The 20,270-nt window shown below is 38.6% G+C and overlaps 1 protein-coding gene across 3 annotated transcripts in view; it reads right to left on the reverse strand.

Annotated features, from left to right (window-relative positions):
* Window positions 1–20,270, reverse strand: part of LOC136864478 (sugar transporter SWEET1) — a 68,193-nt gene that overhangs the window by 42,671 nt on the left and 5,252 nt on the right. For all 3 annotated transcript variants that reach the window (XM_067141504.2, XM_067141503.2, XM_067141501.2), the window contains exons 5-6: window positions 11,920–12,075; window positions 11,689–11,808 (exon numbers count right to left, since the gene is read on the reverse strand). In XM_067141504.2, coding sequence (XP_066997605.1) covers window positions 11,689–11,808; window positions 11,920–12,075 — 276 coding nt within the window. The remainder of the gene's footprint in view (window positions 1–11,688; window positions 11,809–11,919; window positions 12,076–20,270) is intronic.

Below are 20,270 nucleotides of genomic sequence, written 5' to 3' on the forward strand. Positions count from 1 at the left end.
GTATAAATATGGGAAATATATCACAGGTTGTATGTTATTCGGGTTCGTTACCAACTCTTATAATTCATACGTAGATGGCTATGAATAGTTATTGTTTTCAGTGGTGTATGTAGCAAAATAATAATTATTTAATATGATATTGATATCTTATTGCACTGTGTACTTAGTAAGTTTGTTCAAGTTCATTCCACTGCTGACAAGTTCGCATAATATGTGCGACGTTGAAGATGGATCAGAGCCGTCTGTAGATGGCTCTGAGATGGATCCAAGAAAACTGTTGGCAATACTGGCTGCAACAGCGTGTTGTGTTCAGTATTCATAATGGCTGCCAGCTGTGAGCAAGACGTGTGTGATGCTGTGACGCTAGAATCCTCTGTGAAATACTTTAAAGCTAACAAAAGTGGAGAAAAATAAAGTAGAAAATCTAAACAAAATTGTTTTAAACGTTTACAGTAGCCTACGAGATTAGAATCCACTGTGGACTGTGGAAGACGTGAAAAAGTCCGCGCAGCTGATCGGCGTTTCTGTTTAGTGTTTACGCCGCTCGCTTGGAATTTAAACTCCACGGAAAATCCAAGTCTCCAGCGAAAGATCGTTGTGTCAGCTCAGCACTCGCCGTAAATAAAACAGGAAGGGCCTTAACACGGTATGGGAATAGGATCCTTGGCGTATTCGATGATGATAATAATAATAATAATAATAATAATAATAATAATAATAATAATAATGTGTACTTACTTTATATTCGTAACCGCCCTCTACCTGCAGAAATGTTGTCATGAGAAGATCATGAGTTCGTTTTTACCTTCCGAATGACAAGACTACAATATTTATAACATTCCTGGAAGCATTGTATTTTGCAATCCCACTCACGGGTTGGTTTTTCAGCTTTTTTAACTGTGGGAAACTGCCACTGACAGTCGTTGCACGAGAGGAGAATCGTATACTTATGTTGTAAGTCTCCATGTGCCTCACACAAATTGCATTATGAAATAAAAATAAACCTTGCTTCTCTTGCCTCGGTATTCATCAGTAATCTGTAGGTTTTACATGGTCAGTAAAGGAATAAATAGGTATGGTACGTAATCAAAGTACAGCTATGTGAAAGGAAGTGATTTCGTTTGATGCTTCACTATTTCAGAATGAAGTACTGTACTTGTCAGATGGACGCACGGCGTTAATGATAAGCTGGTTGTGGCGGAGATGGAGAACAATGACGGGAAGTGGGAACAGGGGACATGCTCACATGCGGAAGGATACTTTTCCTAAGCTCTTGACTTGAATTTCAGTATATCATATTCCTTTACATATTGTTTCCCACACAGCTGATAATCTTATCAAATACAGTAAAACCTCGTTGGGACTAAAAAATCGGACTTCGAATGACGTGATTTCGAATTAACCGTCGATTCGCAATTCAGAAGTACCAACCCTTGGCGCGTTACAAAATATTCTAATGCCCGTTACTGCCCGAGTTAACCTTGATTCACAGTTAAACCTTTCAAATGCCGTAGGGAAAAAAAATTCCTAAATGTATCTAATAAGGTGCATTTATTGAAATAATGCTCTTGGATAACGCCGTATACTGTCAAACGTAACCTCACACCCAGGAAAAATAAAACACGATTCAAAGACAAGCAGTACGGTAATCTACTGTATATATGCACGATGCAATTTAAGCAAATATGTTATAACCTACTTGATTTAAGTGCAGTATAAAGCACTTGCACAGGGGAGCCAACAAGGCTGTCCAAATTGGAAACACATTACACCAACAAAACAAACTTTAAAATCCCAGACATATATGGGAAACACATATGGCACCAACAAAACAAACATTAAAAACCCAGACATACATTTTAAACAAATATAAAGAATAATAGATAACTATGTACAGTACCTGAATAGTTCACAAATGATTAATGATCCAGTAGGGCTTTTTTATCACACATTAGGCTAATTGCCTTTTAAAGAAAGAGTGTATGAGAGGTTGCTTCATCTTTTTTTTATAAACACTAGCTATGAACTGCTCCATATGGACCATAGCCTTAATTGTAGCGTCGTCAGCATCACTAGCACTTATCACTGAATCCAACACGGCGAGAGTGGCAAGTACATCATTCTTTGACGGAATAGTTGCCGCCTGCGCCGTATCTTCGTCGTGTTCAACATCAGCTGTAGCTGCATCTCCATCTGGCGTCACGTGATCACAGCTGATTATCATGGCGGGATCCCGCTCTTCTGAAGTAGTCTCCGCATGGTCTACGGCGATGTATTCGGAGAAAGTCATACCGACATCGGACTTTTGCCATAACTCCTCCAATTCATCTTCATTGTCGTCTTCTTCTTCTGCTCCTTTTTCTACTTCATTTAACGAACCAAAACCACACTTGACGAAGCAGTTCTTGATGGTCGATGAAAGAAGAGTCCCAGGCAACTGTCACACTCCGCATTGCATCAATTACGTTCCACTTGCGTATTTCTCCCGCCGGAATATTTCTAGCAACTTCCCAGAGAATGTAACGCACCAGTCGCTTTCTGTAGGCACGTTTCACAGATGAAATTATGCCTTGGTCTAGGGGCTGCAAGTAGCTCGCAGTGTTGGCCGGCAGAAAAAGAAGACGCACATGTTTTAAAATTAGATTATGTTTGTGTGCAGCGCACTGATCCAACAACAGAAGTATTTTCCTGTCCTGGCATGCCATTTTGCGCTCAAAGCATACCAGCCACTCCTCAAAAATTTTGCCTGTCATCCAGGAATTCTTAGATGACTGATATTTGCACGGAAAGTGCCTGATGCCTTTAAAACATCACGGTTTCTCGAACATGCCTATGACGAGGGGAGGAAGTCTCTCGCTTCAGTCCGCATTGCAAGACAGAAGGACTGTGACCCTATCCTTGTAAGATTTCCCGCCATGGCACTTCTCTCCCTTAAAACCATAAGTCCGTTTGGGCTCGGCATTAAAAAAAATGCAATCTCATCGGCATTGAAGATATTGTTCGGTGCATACGAATTGATTATGTGAGCCACGTTTTCTCGCCAACTGTCTGCATCACTAGTGTTCACTGATTCAGCTTCTCCACACACTGCCTGAAACGTGATATTGTGCCGTTCCTTACAACGCTGAATCCACCGTTCGAACACTGAAATACAAGACCCAACTTCAGCGCCAGTTCATTCGCCTTCCCGTTAATAATCTCGCCATCTACTGGGATATTGTTTGCCCGAACATGCCGAAACCACTCGATCAATTTTACTTCTAAATCGGAGTGTTTAGCTCCTCGAATGCGCATTTGCTTTGCTGTATTTACACCCTGCATTTCCTGAGCTTCTATGCTCTCAAGTTTTTAAAAACGTTGAAAGTGTGGACACAGGAATTCCAAATTCTTTAGCTATTTCAGTTTTCGTCTTTTGTCCTTTGTCGACCTCCCTTATAATTTTCACTTTCTCGCTGAGTGTCTTTGAAGAATACTGACGCTTAGCCATTGCAACACAAAAAAAGGAACACACGTGCCCTAAACTAAAATATCGTAACAATAAATTAAAACACAGTATTAATAAAATATATTATAAATAAAATGAGTAACTAGAAGAATACAAAAGAACTATGTTTTCACTAGAACTTGGCAACTCTGAAGCACGCTGTAGACACACCAAACACAAAGTGAAAGTGCGGAAAGATACACATTCCGGACACCAAACTCAAAGTGAAAGTGCGGAAAGATACACGTTCCGGAAGACGCGTTCTATCGTGATGCGGAGAATTTTTAATTCAAATTACGCCGTAAAGTATTATTTTTAACAAATTGAAGGACAATTTCGAATTAAAAGTCTGAATTTCAATACTGGGACCGACGTTGTTCTTCGAATTACGAATTATCCATATTTCGAATTAAACAATTTAAATAACATGCAAAGCCGTACCTCGTGTTTCGGGGAACGAGAAATTCTTCGAATTATGCGGCATTTTGAATTAACCGATTTCGAATTATCGAGGTTCTACTGTAATTCTGAGTCAGCGCTAACCTTTCCCAGTCTGTACACTACAGGGACATCAGGTTGCCTATTATCTTTAGAGATGAACCTTACACCTAGAATTTCATGACTGTAATCTTTAACTTTTTCGTAGCTTACAAATTCTTGTTTCACCAGAATGAATACTCTCTTCCTACCATTCCTATCCTATCTCTAAGATATGCTCTCCAGTTCCGTGAGAAAATTTCTGAATCCACTATATAATTTCTCAGCCACGGTTCAACTCCTATTACAAATCTGGTAAGTATATATCTATTAAATTACTTAATTCTATTCGTTTCTTTACGATACTTCTACAATTCAACAAAAACATTTTTATGTCACCCCTACCTGACTTCCAGATCCCTGTATCCTTATCACCGCTCCCTAGACCACCCCTTTTCCCTGAATGTACCTCCCGATAACCCCTCTAAACAAATTTCCGAACTTATACCTACCAAATGAACTTGATTATTGAGCGCTGTGCAACCCAAAACAAGCAAGTGAATGGATTTTAAAAATAGAGATAAAAGGTTTTTCCAAGTTTCTCTACAAATCTTCCAGACGGACACCCGTACTACATGAGATTGTTTAGAATGTCTCCCGAAAAATTCCACTACTAGATGGAATTTTGGAGCAGGGTGCATAAGAACGGTTTTTGTCTACAAAAATGAACCGAGTAAATATTTTGGATGACTGTGATGGTGGTTCTGGTTGTCTCAAAAGAAATCTCGTCACATGTCAAATGAAGGCGCACGGAATAGATGGACTCTAAAAGCTCGTTCTGCATTGTTTTATATAGTCTCAGAAAAACGTGACTCTTAGTATTCTTCAATGTGCCCCCTTAAAAAGTAGGGTCTAGCTAAATATTTAAATTACCACACCCCAAAAAAATTCCAGGATTAACGGATGAATCTTGCCTCATCACTGAAGCGATAGTTTATAACATTCTTGTTATTACAGGTCCGCAATGAACTGGGAACGTTGCTCTTGTTAACATTTCAAAGGACTTATTGTTCATTTCCACCTCATTACGATCGTTCCATTAAAGGGACATTGTAGATTTTATTGAACTATTTCCACGACACTATATGAAGTGCGATAAATTAAGCACATAGTGTTTCAAGACTATTTCAATTTTATAATTTGTTGTTCTTTTTAAATCCACTTTATATCATAAGTGAGCAAACCGGTTTGCATATGTTTTTACCAGATTGTGGCATAAGACTCGCAAGTCTTCGACTTGTTGAAAATATGACCTTAGAGACAGTATATTTTTAACACAGTTTCACTGTTAACATGGTTTTAAATTGTGATGAACAGGGCCCGGATTTCAATGACATGTCATCTTTTAATTGGTGCATCATAAAAGTTGCTAAGTTATATAAAAATCCTGTTCATGGCCTCCAGATTACAGAAATGCGTATTCATTGTCATTTTTTCGTCATTTTTTGAAGTATTTGATTTTAGGTCATTTTTTTTTGCTTTTGTGTCATTATTTTCACATTTTTGATTATTCTATTTTTCTTATTGGTTATTTTTAAATAGGAATCCACGTTTTACATCATCAACCAACTAGTTCCTATATCTAGACATACTTTACGTGAAGGTTCATCTTCAAAATTTTCTGCACTCAGTTGTGAGCTGAGTACGTAGCTTTGTGCATCCCTCACCTTTGTGTCTTAACAGGAGATGAGAGTAAGCTATCTCTGGGTGACCTTCAGACTAGGGCTAAGCCTTTTCAGTTCACCAGGGATGTGTGTTCACAGTGTGACGTCAGCAGTGAGGTATTTCTGCCAGTGTACTCTATTTCCTTGTTCCTTCAGGTCAGTTTTAGTTGTGCAGTTAGTAGATGTCAGTTGTGTGTAAAGGTAAAACCATCCAAGGCAGGTAATTTGAGGCAAATTGTCTCTGAATTCGGGGAAGATACCTTTTATACAGGTGGTGAAATACTATTCTGGAAAGTGTGTGAAATGAAAGTGGCAGCAGCAAAAAGATTCACAGTTCAACAGCTTGTCAGTCGCGACAAACATGTGCGCGGATTCAGTACTCAACAGTTACTCATGCAAAACACATCATGAAGCAGAGGTACAACTTCAGCCTTTTTAATGAACTGTGTGAAGTTTTTGTCACAGCAAATATTCCTCTTCATGAACTAACTATTCCTAAATTAAGGCAGTTTCTAGCACGGTATACAGGTCATTCCATTCCGGACGAATCTACGCTAAGGAAAAATTACATACCACTCTGCTATGAATAAACACTTCAAAGAATACGGGAGAGAACAAGCGGAAAGAAGACTTTCGTCTCAGTGGAGGAAACTACTGATGTTGAAGGTAGTTACGTAGCTAATGTAATTGTAGGAACCCTGGAAATAGATAATCCCGGAGAAATATTTTTGCTAACTTTTGAAGTCCTGGAATCTGTTAATCATTCTACAATATGTCGAATGTTTGACAGGGCCATGGTACTGCTGTGGCCTGACGGTGTGAGGTACGATGAAGTTTTACTTTTTGTGACCGATGCTGCGCCTTACATAGTTAAAGCTGGTAAAGCTATCAAGATTTTTATTCAAGAATGGTGCATGTAACTTGTCTAGCTCATGCTTTCCACAGAGTGGCAGAAGATGTGAGGGAGAATTTTCCTGACATTGATAGACTTGTGTTGCAGTTAAAAAAAGTATTTATCAAGGCCCCATCGCGCAGGGAACTCTAAGTCACTAGCTCCCGATATCCCACTACTTCTGCAGCCCGTAGTCACACGTTGGGGTACATGGATCAATGCGTGTGAGTACTACAGAGACAAAGTTTTAGCAGTGAAGCGAGTGATAACTTTCTAGAAGCCAAAGATGCCAGGGCTATCAAAATCGCCCAAGAGATATTTTCAGCTGACGATGTGCATGGTAAGTTGGCATACATTAAGGCAAATTTTAGCTCCCTGCCGTCAGCTATTACACGACTTCAGGAGAGAGGTGTGACAATCGAACAAGCGACAGCTTTGGTGAGAGCAACGCAGGAAGTTTTGGAAAATGTGCGTGGTGAAGCTGGCGAGTCAGTACTTCGGAAAATAAAACCTGTTCTTGATAAAAACAGAGGATACAAAGTTTTGTGCTCAGTCGTCCGGGTACACACTGGGGAAGATTTCAGTGTAGTGGGTATTGAAGAAGAGCTGTCACCAAGTGATTTAGCGCACTTCAAGTACACATTCCTCGCATCTGTGGACGTCGAGAGGAGCTTTTCGATTACAAGAATGTTTTTGCCGACAATCTACGTTCTTTTATCTTCGAGAATCTACGTATGATCACAGTTATATACTGCAACATGGTCTGAGGTAAATATTAAAACCTACAGTACATAATATGGCATTATATATAGCTTTATAGTTAAATCTGCAACCGACGGCGATTACGATTATTTTTATAGGAACGTTGTTTTCCTTTTCAGATCATTTCTCTTTACGGCTTACCTGGTGTCAGAAGATCTTTGTATCAGTACATATTTGTTTCTAAGGAAAACCAAGATTCCAAAACAAAGAATTGACATATTGCTATGTAAAAATTAGAAAAATATCAATTATCAATATTGATCATATCTAGAAATGTATATAATTCAGTTTCGAACATTAAATACTTGGGATATTTAGGTCATTTTTTTTGTTCGTTTTAGGACATTATTTGATCATTTTAAGGTCATTTTAAAGGTCATTATTTTTAGCATTTTTAGGTCAACAAAATCCGGGCCCTGGTGATGAATTTGGCGTTGATAAACTTATATGATTGTCAATTTTTCTACCAACTTCTATCAGCTGATGATGACGCAGTAGGGTGTCGAAACTAGTACTGATTGAGAAATATACGTTCTAATGACATCTATGCAACAAATTTTTATGTATCAAATAAGGTGGACTAAAAAATAATATAACGTAATTTCGGTTCAATACAGACAAACAATGAAGTTTATTAATTCATCGTGTCCTCATAGTGCGAACTCCAATTTTCCACAAAACTTAATGCAGTCAATCAGATTACTGAATATGTAATGGTTTGTCGATAAGACCTCATTAACACTCCAGTGGTCACGCGGATCACAATTCCAGCCATTTAGTTTTTTCGCTCCTGTTTTTTGGTATGACTGTTGACCTTGAGCATCTGTGTACCTTCCTCCCGCCCCATTCCCTCTCTGATAACGCAGTAGTCTGCTAACCTTGACTGATGGTTGTTGCGTTATAAAGCAATTTATTCTTGTGGATCACAACTGTGATCCGTGCGACCACTAGCGTGACTTCTTTTGACTTTGTTTTCTTATTACGGTGTCTAATTTCAGTTCATGTGCATAGATCTACTTTGTTTTATGAGTTTATATTAATTGTTGGTATATACGTACAAAATGGATGACTATGAGAATAAAAATTGATGGCTGAATGAACCAGACAGTGAGGTACCTTATGGAGAGAGTAAGTGAGACAAATCACAATGTCTGGTAATTTTTCCTGGATTGTTTATAAATGCATGCATAATTATATTATATTGTACAGAAAATGAAGTTCTTTTCACAATGCATAATCACATTCATTGAATAAATAGCATAGAATAACCTTATATTACAAAGAAAGTACGGATCACAATTGTGATCCGCGCGACCACTGGAGTGTTCAACTGTAACTTTCAACCTACATGCACTATCTAACTGGCACCTGGTGTCTATCTTACCAAGCATTGTGAACTCAATACCACTGTTTATATGCTTTTCAGTAGATTTATGTTCTTTTACTCATTCAAGTGTTTTAGGTCCGTAACATCAGTTAACCTTACAAGTGGTACATTTCTTTTGAGTAGCTACTAACACAGTGGCACATTTACCATAAGGTACTGGGAAGTAACATACAGTATAGTATTTCTATCAGATGTTAAAAAAGTACAGAATATGTATTAACCTGTCAAAAGTGATCATAGTACGAAGGGCACGGCGCCTGACTCGCTGAGGAAAGCAAAGGCAACATTCGCTGAGATACTTTCAATTGGTCAGGTATTTTCATCAGGTTAAAAAAAAAAAAAAAGTCTCACTATCAAGCTATTAAAATGATTACAGTGCCAAGGGCAAGGAACGAGAATCTGCCTCAGTTAGGAAAGCAACGTGAAACAACTTTTGATCCAAATGGTTAATTTTTCAGTGTGTCATCAAACTGGGTCTCTTTTCCTATATACGCCAAGAAATTCCACACGTAACCAGATGTAGATTCACACAGTTCAAATGATTTGATATTGAATCTTGAGCGCTTAGACAGTATGAAAACTTTCCACGACAAACGTTCCTTCAACAACATAAGCTCATCTACAGACACATCGCTTTCGGGTGTGTACACACTTTGGAATCTGGTATTCAAGTAGTCCAGAACAGGTTTCAATTTGTAAAGTTTCTTCAGATCACATGTGGCTTCATCGCATGCTTCGTTATCGACGAAGTGTACGAATTTGAAAAGGAGATGAAATCTTCTTTCAGAGAACAGCTCTAAAAAATTGGGGTCTCTAATATCTGTCTACGAGAAAAGTAGCTCTTGTTGTCAGGTAACTGATGAATGCCCTGCAATAGAAAGAATGCATGTCAAGTCATAATTTCATCTTTATTCGTGTCAGTCAACTGATTCACTATCGAATATAGTTTCAAGTTCGGTGTGCTTTCTAAAAACTGCTGAGCATATTAGTTCCGCTAATTCAGGAGTGATAAACAATTGACAATATTTTAGCGGAGTATGTACATCTTCAATTTGTACATTTAGTCCCGGGTGCGAAGTAAATGTAAATATCGGCCGTTCAGTTCCTACCTTCGTCCATACACCGAGCTGAATATCACCGCTAGTGCTACAGTCATGTTCACTTGAGTCGTTTTCACAATTTGGCTCACTATCTCCTGACATTTCAACATTAGTCACACCATCAGATGACATCACTCTCCGAATTGTCACAGTGTAACAAATCAAACAGTTCTTCTTCTCGCAGACGTTTCCGAGCTCCGCTTGCACCTGTCATAACGCACTATCCACCACTCTCAGCAGCCTGGCGGCCGGTATCGGCCGGTACTGGCTGGCTGCCAGACGGGCGCAGAACGAAAGCATTTTGCCTGGTCACATGGTTTTAGGAGAGTGATGCTGTAGGCAAAGCTCGAAACTAACATTCGCGCACAAAGGAAAGCGATCTCAGATCTTACGACGGAATAAGTCATCATACCCATCACCGAAAGACATTTAAAATGCGATGACTGAATATTCCATTATGGCCACTTAGAAAGCCATGCAGCTATGACAATTTGATTCAGTCATTACCGCTTGAAAGTTTAATGTTCACGAGAGATCATAGCCAAACCCGTGTAGCAAAATGAACAGTCTGCATGCTTGTACAATGTGTGATTTAATTTTCCGGTACAGCCAGCTTTACTTTTGCAAGGATTCTGAACTTGTGTAATATTTGAATCAGGTTCCAGAGACCCTAGCCTTTTCAGTTCTAATCTACTGTCAAAAGAAAAAGAGCCACTCTGTAAAATAGCATCCACAGAATTCATTTTCAAAAGCAGGAATAATATGTAAGCATGGTTAGAATAAGTATGAAAATTGAAAAAGGAAAGACATTTAAGACTTAGCACTGTGAGCACAACTCACCAGTCTCAACTCTAGAGCACATCAATATTGTTATTATTACTATTATGAAGTCCAGACAAAGAAATCATGAGGATATCATTATCACCATAAGCGGTTCCAAATCACAACGGTAAATTAACACACACTACTTTGAAAGCTTAATAGTGAATAGAATGATTACCACAAAGCATGAACATAAAGATAGATTATAGCCAAGAGTACAACTACGGACCAGTACCATCGCACTCATTCAAGTCTTCCGCGCTAAAACAAACTTGCTCACTGCTGCCAACCCTCACGAAACAAGGGATGCAAGCCAAAGGCCTGTGTTACTTCACCTTTGCAATTTGAATCAACATTCCAGGCCTCAAATGTTTAATTTCTCTATCATTCATTATTATTTTCTGTCTTCAGATATAATCAATAATAGGGCAAACAAGGTCATGAATTATTATTTAATGTTATGTGCAGACAGGGCTGACGCAAGCTTTTAGAGGGGTTTGTGAAAATGCCTTTACTCCTAAGGACTCTGCCAAGCTTAAAGCCTCTTCCTGTACCCTTCGTCCCTCTGATGCCGTACACCAGCGTGCTTTTCCCTTATACGCCTCAACATCACTATATCCTGGGACGGAAGCTCAAGAGTCTGTGCTGTATCTTCAACCAGCTAACTGCGCTCTAAAAGTCATTAACCTGAGTTTTTTTACTTTAAATATCGAGAGAAAATATAAGACCCTTTGCGTTCTCTAGGGAGGAAACCTCCTGGGAGTCCTTATGGGTCGGCCGCTACTGCATAAAGACTTTTCACTTGACATTAATAATTTCAATATGTCGAAGCAACCTACAGCTCCACAAATTTGAGAACGGAGATATAAACTAAGTTGGAAAGATATATAAAAGCTTGTTTGATTTATTGTTACGCTGTTAATTTTACTCAGAATGTTTCAATAGTTCATGATTTTAAAAATATCTGCATATAAAACTGCACAATTATCAACACTGAAAGGCACAAAACATTTCAAGGTATTTAGAAGATTAATATTTACCTGAATAAATTCATTCTTTATAATAATTCCATATAAGAGCCACTGAAATGTGACCAAAGTTCCAGATAATATCAAAGGAAAAGGAAGTGTTGCAGTACTCTTTGTACGAATTACTTCTCCCTGAAATAGAAATTTGATTATTAATAAGAACATCACACAATTCTGGTTTTGTGATTAGAACATCCTATAATAACTAATGTTCACAACTCTGTAAAAAGGTATAAGACGTACCAAAGAAAACAACGGTGAAGCTATAAGAAGCATCAGGAGAATTGTTATAATCATTCCAAATCTAAATTCAATCAGATCAGGAGATTCCCAAGCAGTATATCCCAGAAGAACCCCAACAAAAGCAGTTGAGTACATCAACTGGGTAAGAACAGCACCCTGAAAAAGAAAATATCTGAATTTCAACAACATAAATTATTTTCTTTTTTACAATTTCCTTTACGTCACACCGACACAGATAAGTCTTAGGGCAATGGCAGGACAGGAAAGGGCTAGGAGTGGGAATGAAGCAGCTGTGGACTTAATTAAGGTAGAGCCCAAGCATTTGCCTTGTGAACGCAGAAACCTGCAATAATATTTAACATCCCTGTAAAATATATTCATTATTCAAGTTCACGCAGAAAAATTTGATGACTGAAGAGCTATACAGATACTTGCCAATTCAATAATCATAGCTGCATAAAATTAAACAAAAAATCCTCATTTTCATTCACGTTAATTTGTGCACTAGTAAACCTGAACAGTGAAATACGAGCTTCTCCTCATACACTCCTCATTTTGTGGTTAACAGACTTTACCATGTCCCTGTTACCTACATACTAGCTGTACTTGTGATGTTCAATTCACTTTCTACAAGTCATAGACACCACCACCACCACAATAAAAGTCATTTCTCCAAAAGAAATTATCAAAAAATATATGACATCAGTTCCTCCAAACATTAAAATACAGAATATTAATCTATCAACATCTCTTTGTTTTATAGGTAAACATGAGTGCCAAATAAGAAAAGAAGAAAACAGCAGGTAAATAAAACATGGCTGACACATTAAGCCTACCATTTGGCACTTGCACCTTGTGGTATTTATTTAGAATGTCCTTATGTGATAAAACACACGTTTTTCCCAATGAAAGGATAGGAAGGGACTAGGACTAGAAAGGCAGTAGCCGTGACCTTCATTAAGGTGTAAAAGTAGAAACCAACAAAAAAATTATCTTGAGGGTTTAACCCCACCACCTCCAGAATGCAAGTTTACAGCTAGATGACCTGTACCATGTAGGCAACTCACTCAATGCAGCATTTCTCCTCCTTTTAACTTATTTTCCTGTTAAATATAATTTCCATTTCTGACAAGGTAAGAGCTTCAGTGATCAAGCATAAACCATACTGTATGGTAAACAAGTTTTTAAAAATGTCTTCTTGACATATTAGGAATTATTTCCAGTACACTAGCCACAGAAGCTTGACATGCTTAGTAAGGAATATGAGACTACACATACGAAGATCGATGCTAATGGACATGCAGGTACTTCCTTCAGCAACCCAATTTAGAGATTTGTGGATATAGAAATTTTAATTATCATGCCATCTGTCCAAACCACAATTTCAGAATGCATGGCCACTATATAAGTCATGGAAGTAAATCCATACCTTAGCTACATATTTCATATCACAAAATTCACTTTCATGGTTTGCTTTATGGCTAAATTTATTTTCAATACTGTCAGTAAAAACACTACTGAATCATCTTGATGGACTGATGTTGCAGTATAGGAAGTTTAATCAAGCCCATTCCTGAATTCATTTACCTCTTAGTTACAAGGACGCCCATGCCCGGGGGCAGGGGGGGGCCCTTAGGTCTCAGAAAAAAAGGCAAAAATATAATGTAGTCAGGTGTTTTCCTTTCAAGAAAATGATTTAAAAGTTGGTATTATGTAGAAGAGGCAGTACCGCCCCCGCCACCAACAGGCAGAAGATACCGTGGGTGTTATTCTACCTCCATTCATCTTCCAAAATACTACATACCCCCAGGTCTAGGCACACCCTTCCCCACCCCCCCTTCAAACTGTCATATGGGCGCCCATGCTTAGATAACAAAATAATTATCCTGACAGCCCAAAGCAAATTAATGTAACATCTATATATAAATTCCATACAACTTAAGACAAAATGAACAACAGTTCCTATAACTGGATTCATAAAATGTTTAGAGTTTGGAAGATAATAAAAGGTATAGTATGACAAACAGGTATACTGCCATTTTAGAACCACAATCTAATGTATTATCGGCACACTTTATATTGGTGCATTTGTATATGGGAGTGAGGAGTAAGGAGGGAGCTGTCCCGGTTCCGATAGTGCTGCCAACTGAATGAAAATGAAATCTGAATTGAATCGAGAATATGATCGATCGATATGAAGTTTCTAAACCGTTATTATCTTAAGCCAACAACTATGTCACATACACATTATATAACATTTCTCGATGCGAATCTTGTTCCTAGCATGAATTCTATAGTTTGGCTTTGCTGTGTAAACAACAACAGTACTAGTATGTAAAGTGTACGCCAGATGTCGCACAACGATGCTTAACCGATTCATAGTTTGTGTTTCAAAGGTTGCCAGTATGAATCTCGAAGATTGCCGAGGTCGACCGATTCAGCACTAGGGTGCACCAAGATAAAGTGTGCCGATAATATGAATTATTTCCAGTACACTAGCCACAGGAGCTTAACATGCTTAGTAAGGAATATGAGACTACACATACGAAGACTGATGCTAATTAGGACATGCAGGTACTTCCTTCAGCAACCAAATTTAGAGATCTGTGGATATAAAAATTGTAATGTGATATAATCTCTTCACAGCAAGCTGCAAATAAATAAATGTAACAGATTCCAAGAAGATCTTCATGCATTATATACCTATATACAGTACATCCAAATTTTGCTACTCAAGGTAGTCTATATGGTCTCATTATCATCCCCCATCTTCCTTATTTCTAATGTCTAGCTCCTTGGCTGAATAACTGGTGCAGTAACCTTCTGTTCAGAGGCCCCCAGATTAGATTCCCCAACCAGGTTGGAGATTTTAACCATTAAGTGGTTAATTCCCCTGGCTCAGGGACTGGGTGTTTGTACTTTCCTCAACATTCCTGCAAGTCACAAACTGTACACAACACTACTCTCCACTATAAAAATGTGCAGTTTTCAACACATGGCAGATGCCGCCCTTGTCAGAGGGTCTGCCTTACAAGGGCTGCACCAGGCTAGCAATAGCCATAAGAAATTATTATATTATTTCAAATGAATGGTTTAATTTTAATGGCATGTAGCCTCCAGAGGCCTGGTGCAGATGTTTCGAGTTAACACACGAGCGATCTGTGAAGATGGGGCCCTACTGAGAATGAAAATCTAATGTTGAAGACTGCGCTAAAGTCCCCGAATCAAAGGAAATAACAATGAAGGTTAAAATCCCCAACTCAGTCAGTAATCGACCCCGGGACCCCTCGCACCAAAGGTCAGCATTCTAACTGCTTAGCCACATAACCCAACAACTGGGCAATCTAGAACAACACATACACACCTATCATCCCACAGTAAATTTATATATAAAAGAAAGAAGAGGAGAATTTTAAATTCTTGTAGAATAATTACGGCTGTTTTCAAGCAAGAAATGTGGCTAATTGACTGTCCATGAAATGGACTGTAAATATTTATACAATCTATTCCCAATATCAAATCTGAAAATTTATTTTAGCTGCCAATCATGGTGCAGAATGCAGTTTCTATCTTATCCCTTTGAGCGCCGCGTGCTATTACGGTTTTCCTACCGCTGAGCGCCAATGCCAGTTTCCGTTTTTTGCAAGCTTTTGTTTGATCACTCACAGTTCAGCCGCTGTTGTAGGTAGAAACTTGAAATTCTCGTTACTTTTTACTAATATGATTACCTATACGAATAAAGTCTTACTCAGTTCATTTATGACCATTAGTAAACATTTGGCAGCCAAAACCCAAAAATATTAATTAAAAATAAAACAAAACAAAAGTTTAGCAATAAAATTTAGGTAGAACAAACTTTTTTTTATACGTCGTGAACATATTTATTGAATAATACAACCTATTATGAAGCTACAGTATATTGAAAATTTCATTCATTTTGTGCCTAAAATAAATCTGTAGTAAAAATAATTGATTTATACATTCAAATGAGCCAAAAATACAATCTAATTACACTCATTTTGTTTATATATCAATACTTAGTAAATATGGTGCAAACATCTTTTACATAACACATAACATACTACAAATAATACTAATAATAATAAAATTCAGTACAAGTACATTTTCCAAGACCTCTCAAACACACTTATGTTTTGTCATGCACAATGGATATAATATTCATTTTCACAGCAATAAATGAACAAGTAAAAGACCGAGAGCAACTAGACAAAGAGCGGACAAGTTGCACAGCTGCGCCAAGTAAAGCACGCCAATAAATATGCCTGCTAATTGCAAGTTGCTTTACGTAGCACCGACACTGATAGGTCTTATGGGAACGATGGGATAGGAACGGGCTAGGAATGGGAAGGAACCGGCCATGGCCTTAACTAAGGTACAGCCCCGGCATTTGCCTGGTGTGAAAATAGAAAACCACGGAAAACCATCTTCAGGGCTGCCGACAGTGGGGTTCGAACCCACTATCTTCCGAATACCGGATACGAGCCACAGTTAAGCGACTGCAGCTATCGAGCTCGGTGCCTGCTAACTGGACTAATATACTGAAAGGATGGCATTGAAAATAAACGGGGCTGTTTATTGCAAAAAATAGTAAGTCTTTAACTAACTATATTGGGAAATTCTGAAAGGAAATGACTGTTACTTTTAATAATAAAAAACTAATACTGAATGTCCTTTTGAAAGGATGTTGGCATTTTCCAGATGAAAACCAAAGGGGCTTTCAAAAGGACGTTGGCGCTTAGAGGGTTATGTAGTTAATATAATTAATAAAAATACATTTCAGGGTAAATATAGAAACAGAATACAGTAAAACACTGATTAACCGAACTTTGCTAAACTGAAACAATGGTGAAAAAATAAATTAAAAATAAATTGCACGACTGAAGGGTAAAAATATTGACTGCGCAGACCAACCTTAGCAACATTATTAGGAAGTAGAATTTACGCAAATCTTACTTGGAATTCGTTTTTGAGGAGAGAGGTGTTCACTGCAATGTCCTGGAACCCACCATCCTGCCCCCAGAAGTACATTTACTCTTCTAACCTAATAAAGAGCAGCACTCGCCATGGCTCACTGCTGAAGTAGCTACTTGCATTCCTATTGTCCAAAAAAGTTGGATGTGATGTGATTCCCGTCAATCATAACAGATTCTATTAACAATCCCGGCAGAATAAAAGCACAAAGAAATAAAACATGTACACAATGTGGAATACAGGATAGGAATAATTTTATACGGAACTTACATTAATGTAGTGGACGGTACAGTGCTGCAGCAGCGGTAAGGAATTGGTGCACCCTCGCGATCATCCCAGGCCAAATAGAATGCGCTGTTATCGCCCTGGTACAATGTGTGTTTTGAGAAAAAATACAGAAAAAAAGTGTAATCAACCTTTCCACCACTGAACCCTATAGAATGCTAGAATGTGCTGTAATCGCCCCATGTCAATCTCAATTATGAAAAAGTATTGCTGTTCTAATTTAACTCTCCACCACTAGCCCACATAGAATGTGATGCTATTGCCCTAATCCTAACCTAACCAGTGCAGACGAATGGTGTTTTCACACAGAAACTAGAGACCTATGGCCACTTCAAGGCTCTAACCAAATATCACTGGTCTTGTCCAGGCCCTACACGAACCTTGTCGAGTCCCTACCCTAACCCGACGAAACCAAACCAACAGTGTTTACACAGGAAACTAGTGGCTTAAGGCGGCTTTGTAGCTCTGACCCCTTTTGCTTGTCCCCATATCACTGGTCTTGTCCAGCCCCTACCCTGACCAATCCAAAGGTCTTATTACTTTAACTTCCATTTTCTCCTCTCTTCCTGGGAACTTACGCCTCCTCATCAGAGTTCCTAACTAGTGAGGTTGGCAGCCTTGTCGACTGTCCTGACCACTTCCTCCGCGAGAAGTAAACCAAAGACAGTCATTTCGCACAGAGCTGAAGCACTAATGTTGTGCTCGGTGTAAAGTATAGATGGACTGGTGCTCAAAATCAAGCTGGCAACATTACTTGCAGCAAGCAACTAATTCTCTTACCCCTAGCCCAAAACTACAGTACTATGTATACCGTTAAATTTTCCCTTCCACCCCACACATTTGCCATCACAACATGAGTTACAGTACCTGGTTCACCATGTGTTGACCAGGGGCCCTTCTTTGTACTATTCGATTTTACTTTTGACATTGATCAGTATGCGATCTTCGTATATGTGCCATTTTAAGATGTCTGTGAAAAAGAAATGTGATGTGATAACTTGAAGAGAAAACATAAACAGTTAACACAAATACAACTGGGAGGCTATTACAAAACGTAGCAGCTGATTATGCTGTTGGTAAGTTATTTCGACCAACTAGTATTTGTGATGAAATAGACCACCATCGAAAGTTTAATCACACAAGTGATCTTTTTAAAAAGTTAACAGCATTGCACGTGAATTCAAACCACGTACATGGGTGATTGAAGATGAAGATGGCAACCTTATTACCGAAAAAGAACAAAGCAATAGAACGATGGAAACAATAATGTGAAATGATGTAAAGGAAAAAATTCTGCCAAACAGGAAATTTCCATGAGATATGACAAGGAACCTGATATTCTTTTCAGTGAATTCGTGAATGCCACCAATCACCTGAAGAAAAGGGAAAGGGAAATGCTGAAATTGATGGGGGATGATGGTATGTGTTTTTACGTTCAGTATGTAATATAGTACAGAAAACTGGTGAATGGCCCAAGGACTGGACAACATCAGTACTAATCCCTCTTAACAAAAAGGGGTCTGTAAGGGATTGTTCCAATTATAATACGTACGTACATACATAAATAAATACATACATAATCATTATAGACTGTTATGCCTTTCAGCATTCAGTCTGCAAGCCTCTGTGAATTTACTAAACGTTGCCACAATCCTCGATTTGCAACTAGTGTTGTGGCCTCATTTAGTTCTATAATACCTCTTATCTTTAAATCGTTAGAAACTGAGTCTAACCATCGTCGTCTTGGTCTACCTCTACTTCTCTTACCCTTCATAACAGAGTCCATTATTCTCCTAGGTAACCTATCCTCCTCCATTCACCTCACATGACGCCACCACCGAAGCCGGTTTATGCGTACAGCTTCATCCATCAAGTTCATTCCTAAATTAGCCTTTATCTCCTCATTCCGAGTACCCTCCTGCCATTGTTCCCAACTGTTTGTACCAGCAATCATTCTTGCAACTTTCATGTCTGTTACTCCTAACTTATGAACAAGATATCCTGAGTCCACCCAGCTTTCGCTCCCGTAAAGTTAAATTGGTCTGAAAACAGACCGACATAAAGATAGTTTCATCTGGGAGCTGACTTCCTTCTTACAGAATACTGTTGATCGCAACTGCAAGCTCACTGCATTAGCTTTACGACACCTTGATTCAATCTCACTTACTATATTACCATCCCGGGAGAACACACAACCTAAATACTTGAAATTATCAACCTGTTCTAGCTTTGTATCATCAATCTGACATTCAATTCTGTTGAATTTCTTACCTACTTACATCAATTTAGTCTTCGAGAGGCTAATTTTCATACCATACTCATTGCACCTATTTTCAAGTTCCAAGATATTAGACTGCAGGCTTTCGGTACAATCTGCCATTAAGACCAAGTCGTCAGCATAGGCCAGACTGCTTACTACATTTCCAACTAACTGAATCCATCCCTGCCATTTTATACCTTTCTGCAGATGATCCTCGTAAACTACGAACAGCAAAGGTGAAAGATTACAGCCTTCTCTAGCCCCTGTAAATACCCTGAACCAAGAACTCATTCTACCATCAATTCTCACTGAAGTCCAATTGTCAACATAAATGCCTTTGATTGATTTTAATAATCTATCTTTAATTCCATAGTCCCCCAGTACAGCGAACATCTTTTCCCTCGGTACCCTGTCATATGCTTTCTGTAGATCCACGAAACATAAACACAACTGCCTATTCCCCACGTAGCATTTTTCAATTACCTGGCGCATACTGAAAATTTGATCCTGACAGCCTCTCTGTGGTCTGAAACCACACTGGTTTTCATCCAACTTCCTCTCAATGACTGATCGCACCCTCCCAAGATGCCAGTGAATACTTTGCCTGGTATACTAACCAATGAGATACCTCTATAGTTGTTGCAATACTTCCTGTTCCCTTGCTTATAGATAGGTACAATTACTGCCTTTGTCCAATCTGAAGGTACCTTACCAACACTCCATGCTAATCTTACTACTCTATGAAGCCATTTCATTCCTGCCTTCCCACTATACTTCACCATTTCATGTCTAATTTCATCTATTCCCGCTGCTT

This window comes from Anabrus simplex, chromosome 2 (genome assembly GCF_040414725.1).
Source record: "Anabrus simplex isolate iqAnaSimp1 chromosome 2, ASM4041472v1, whole genome shotgun sequence".
NCBI lineage: Eukaryota > Metazoa > Arthropoda > Insecta > Orthoptera > Tettigoniidae > Anabrus > Anabrus simplex.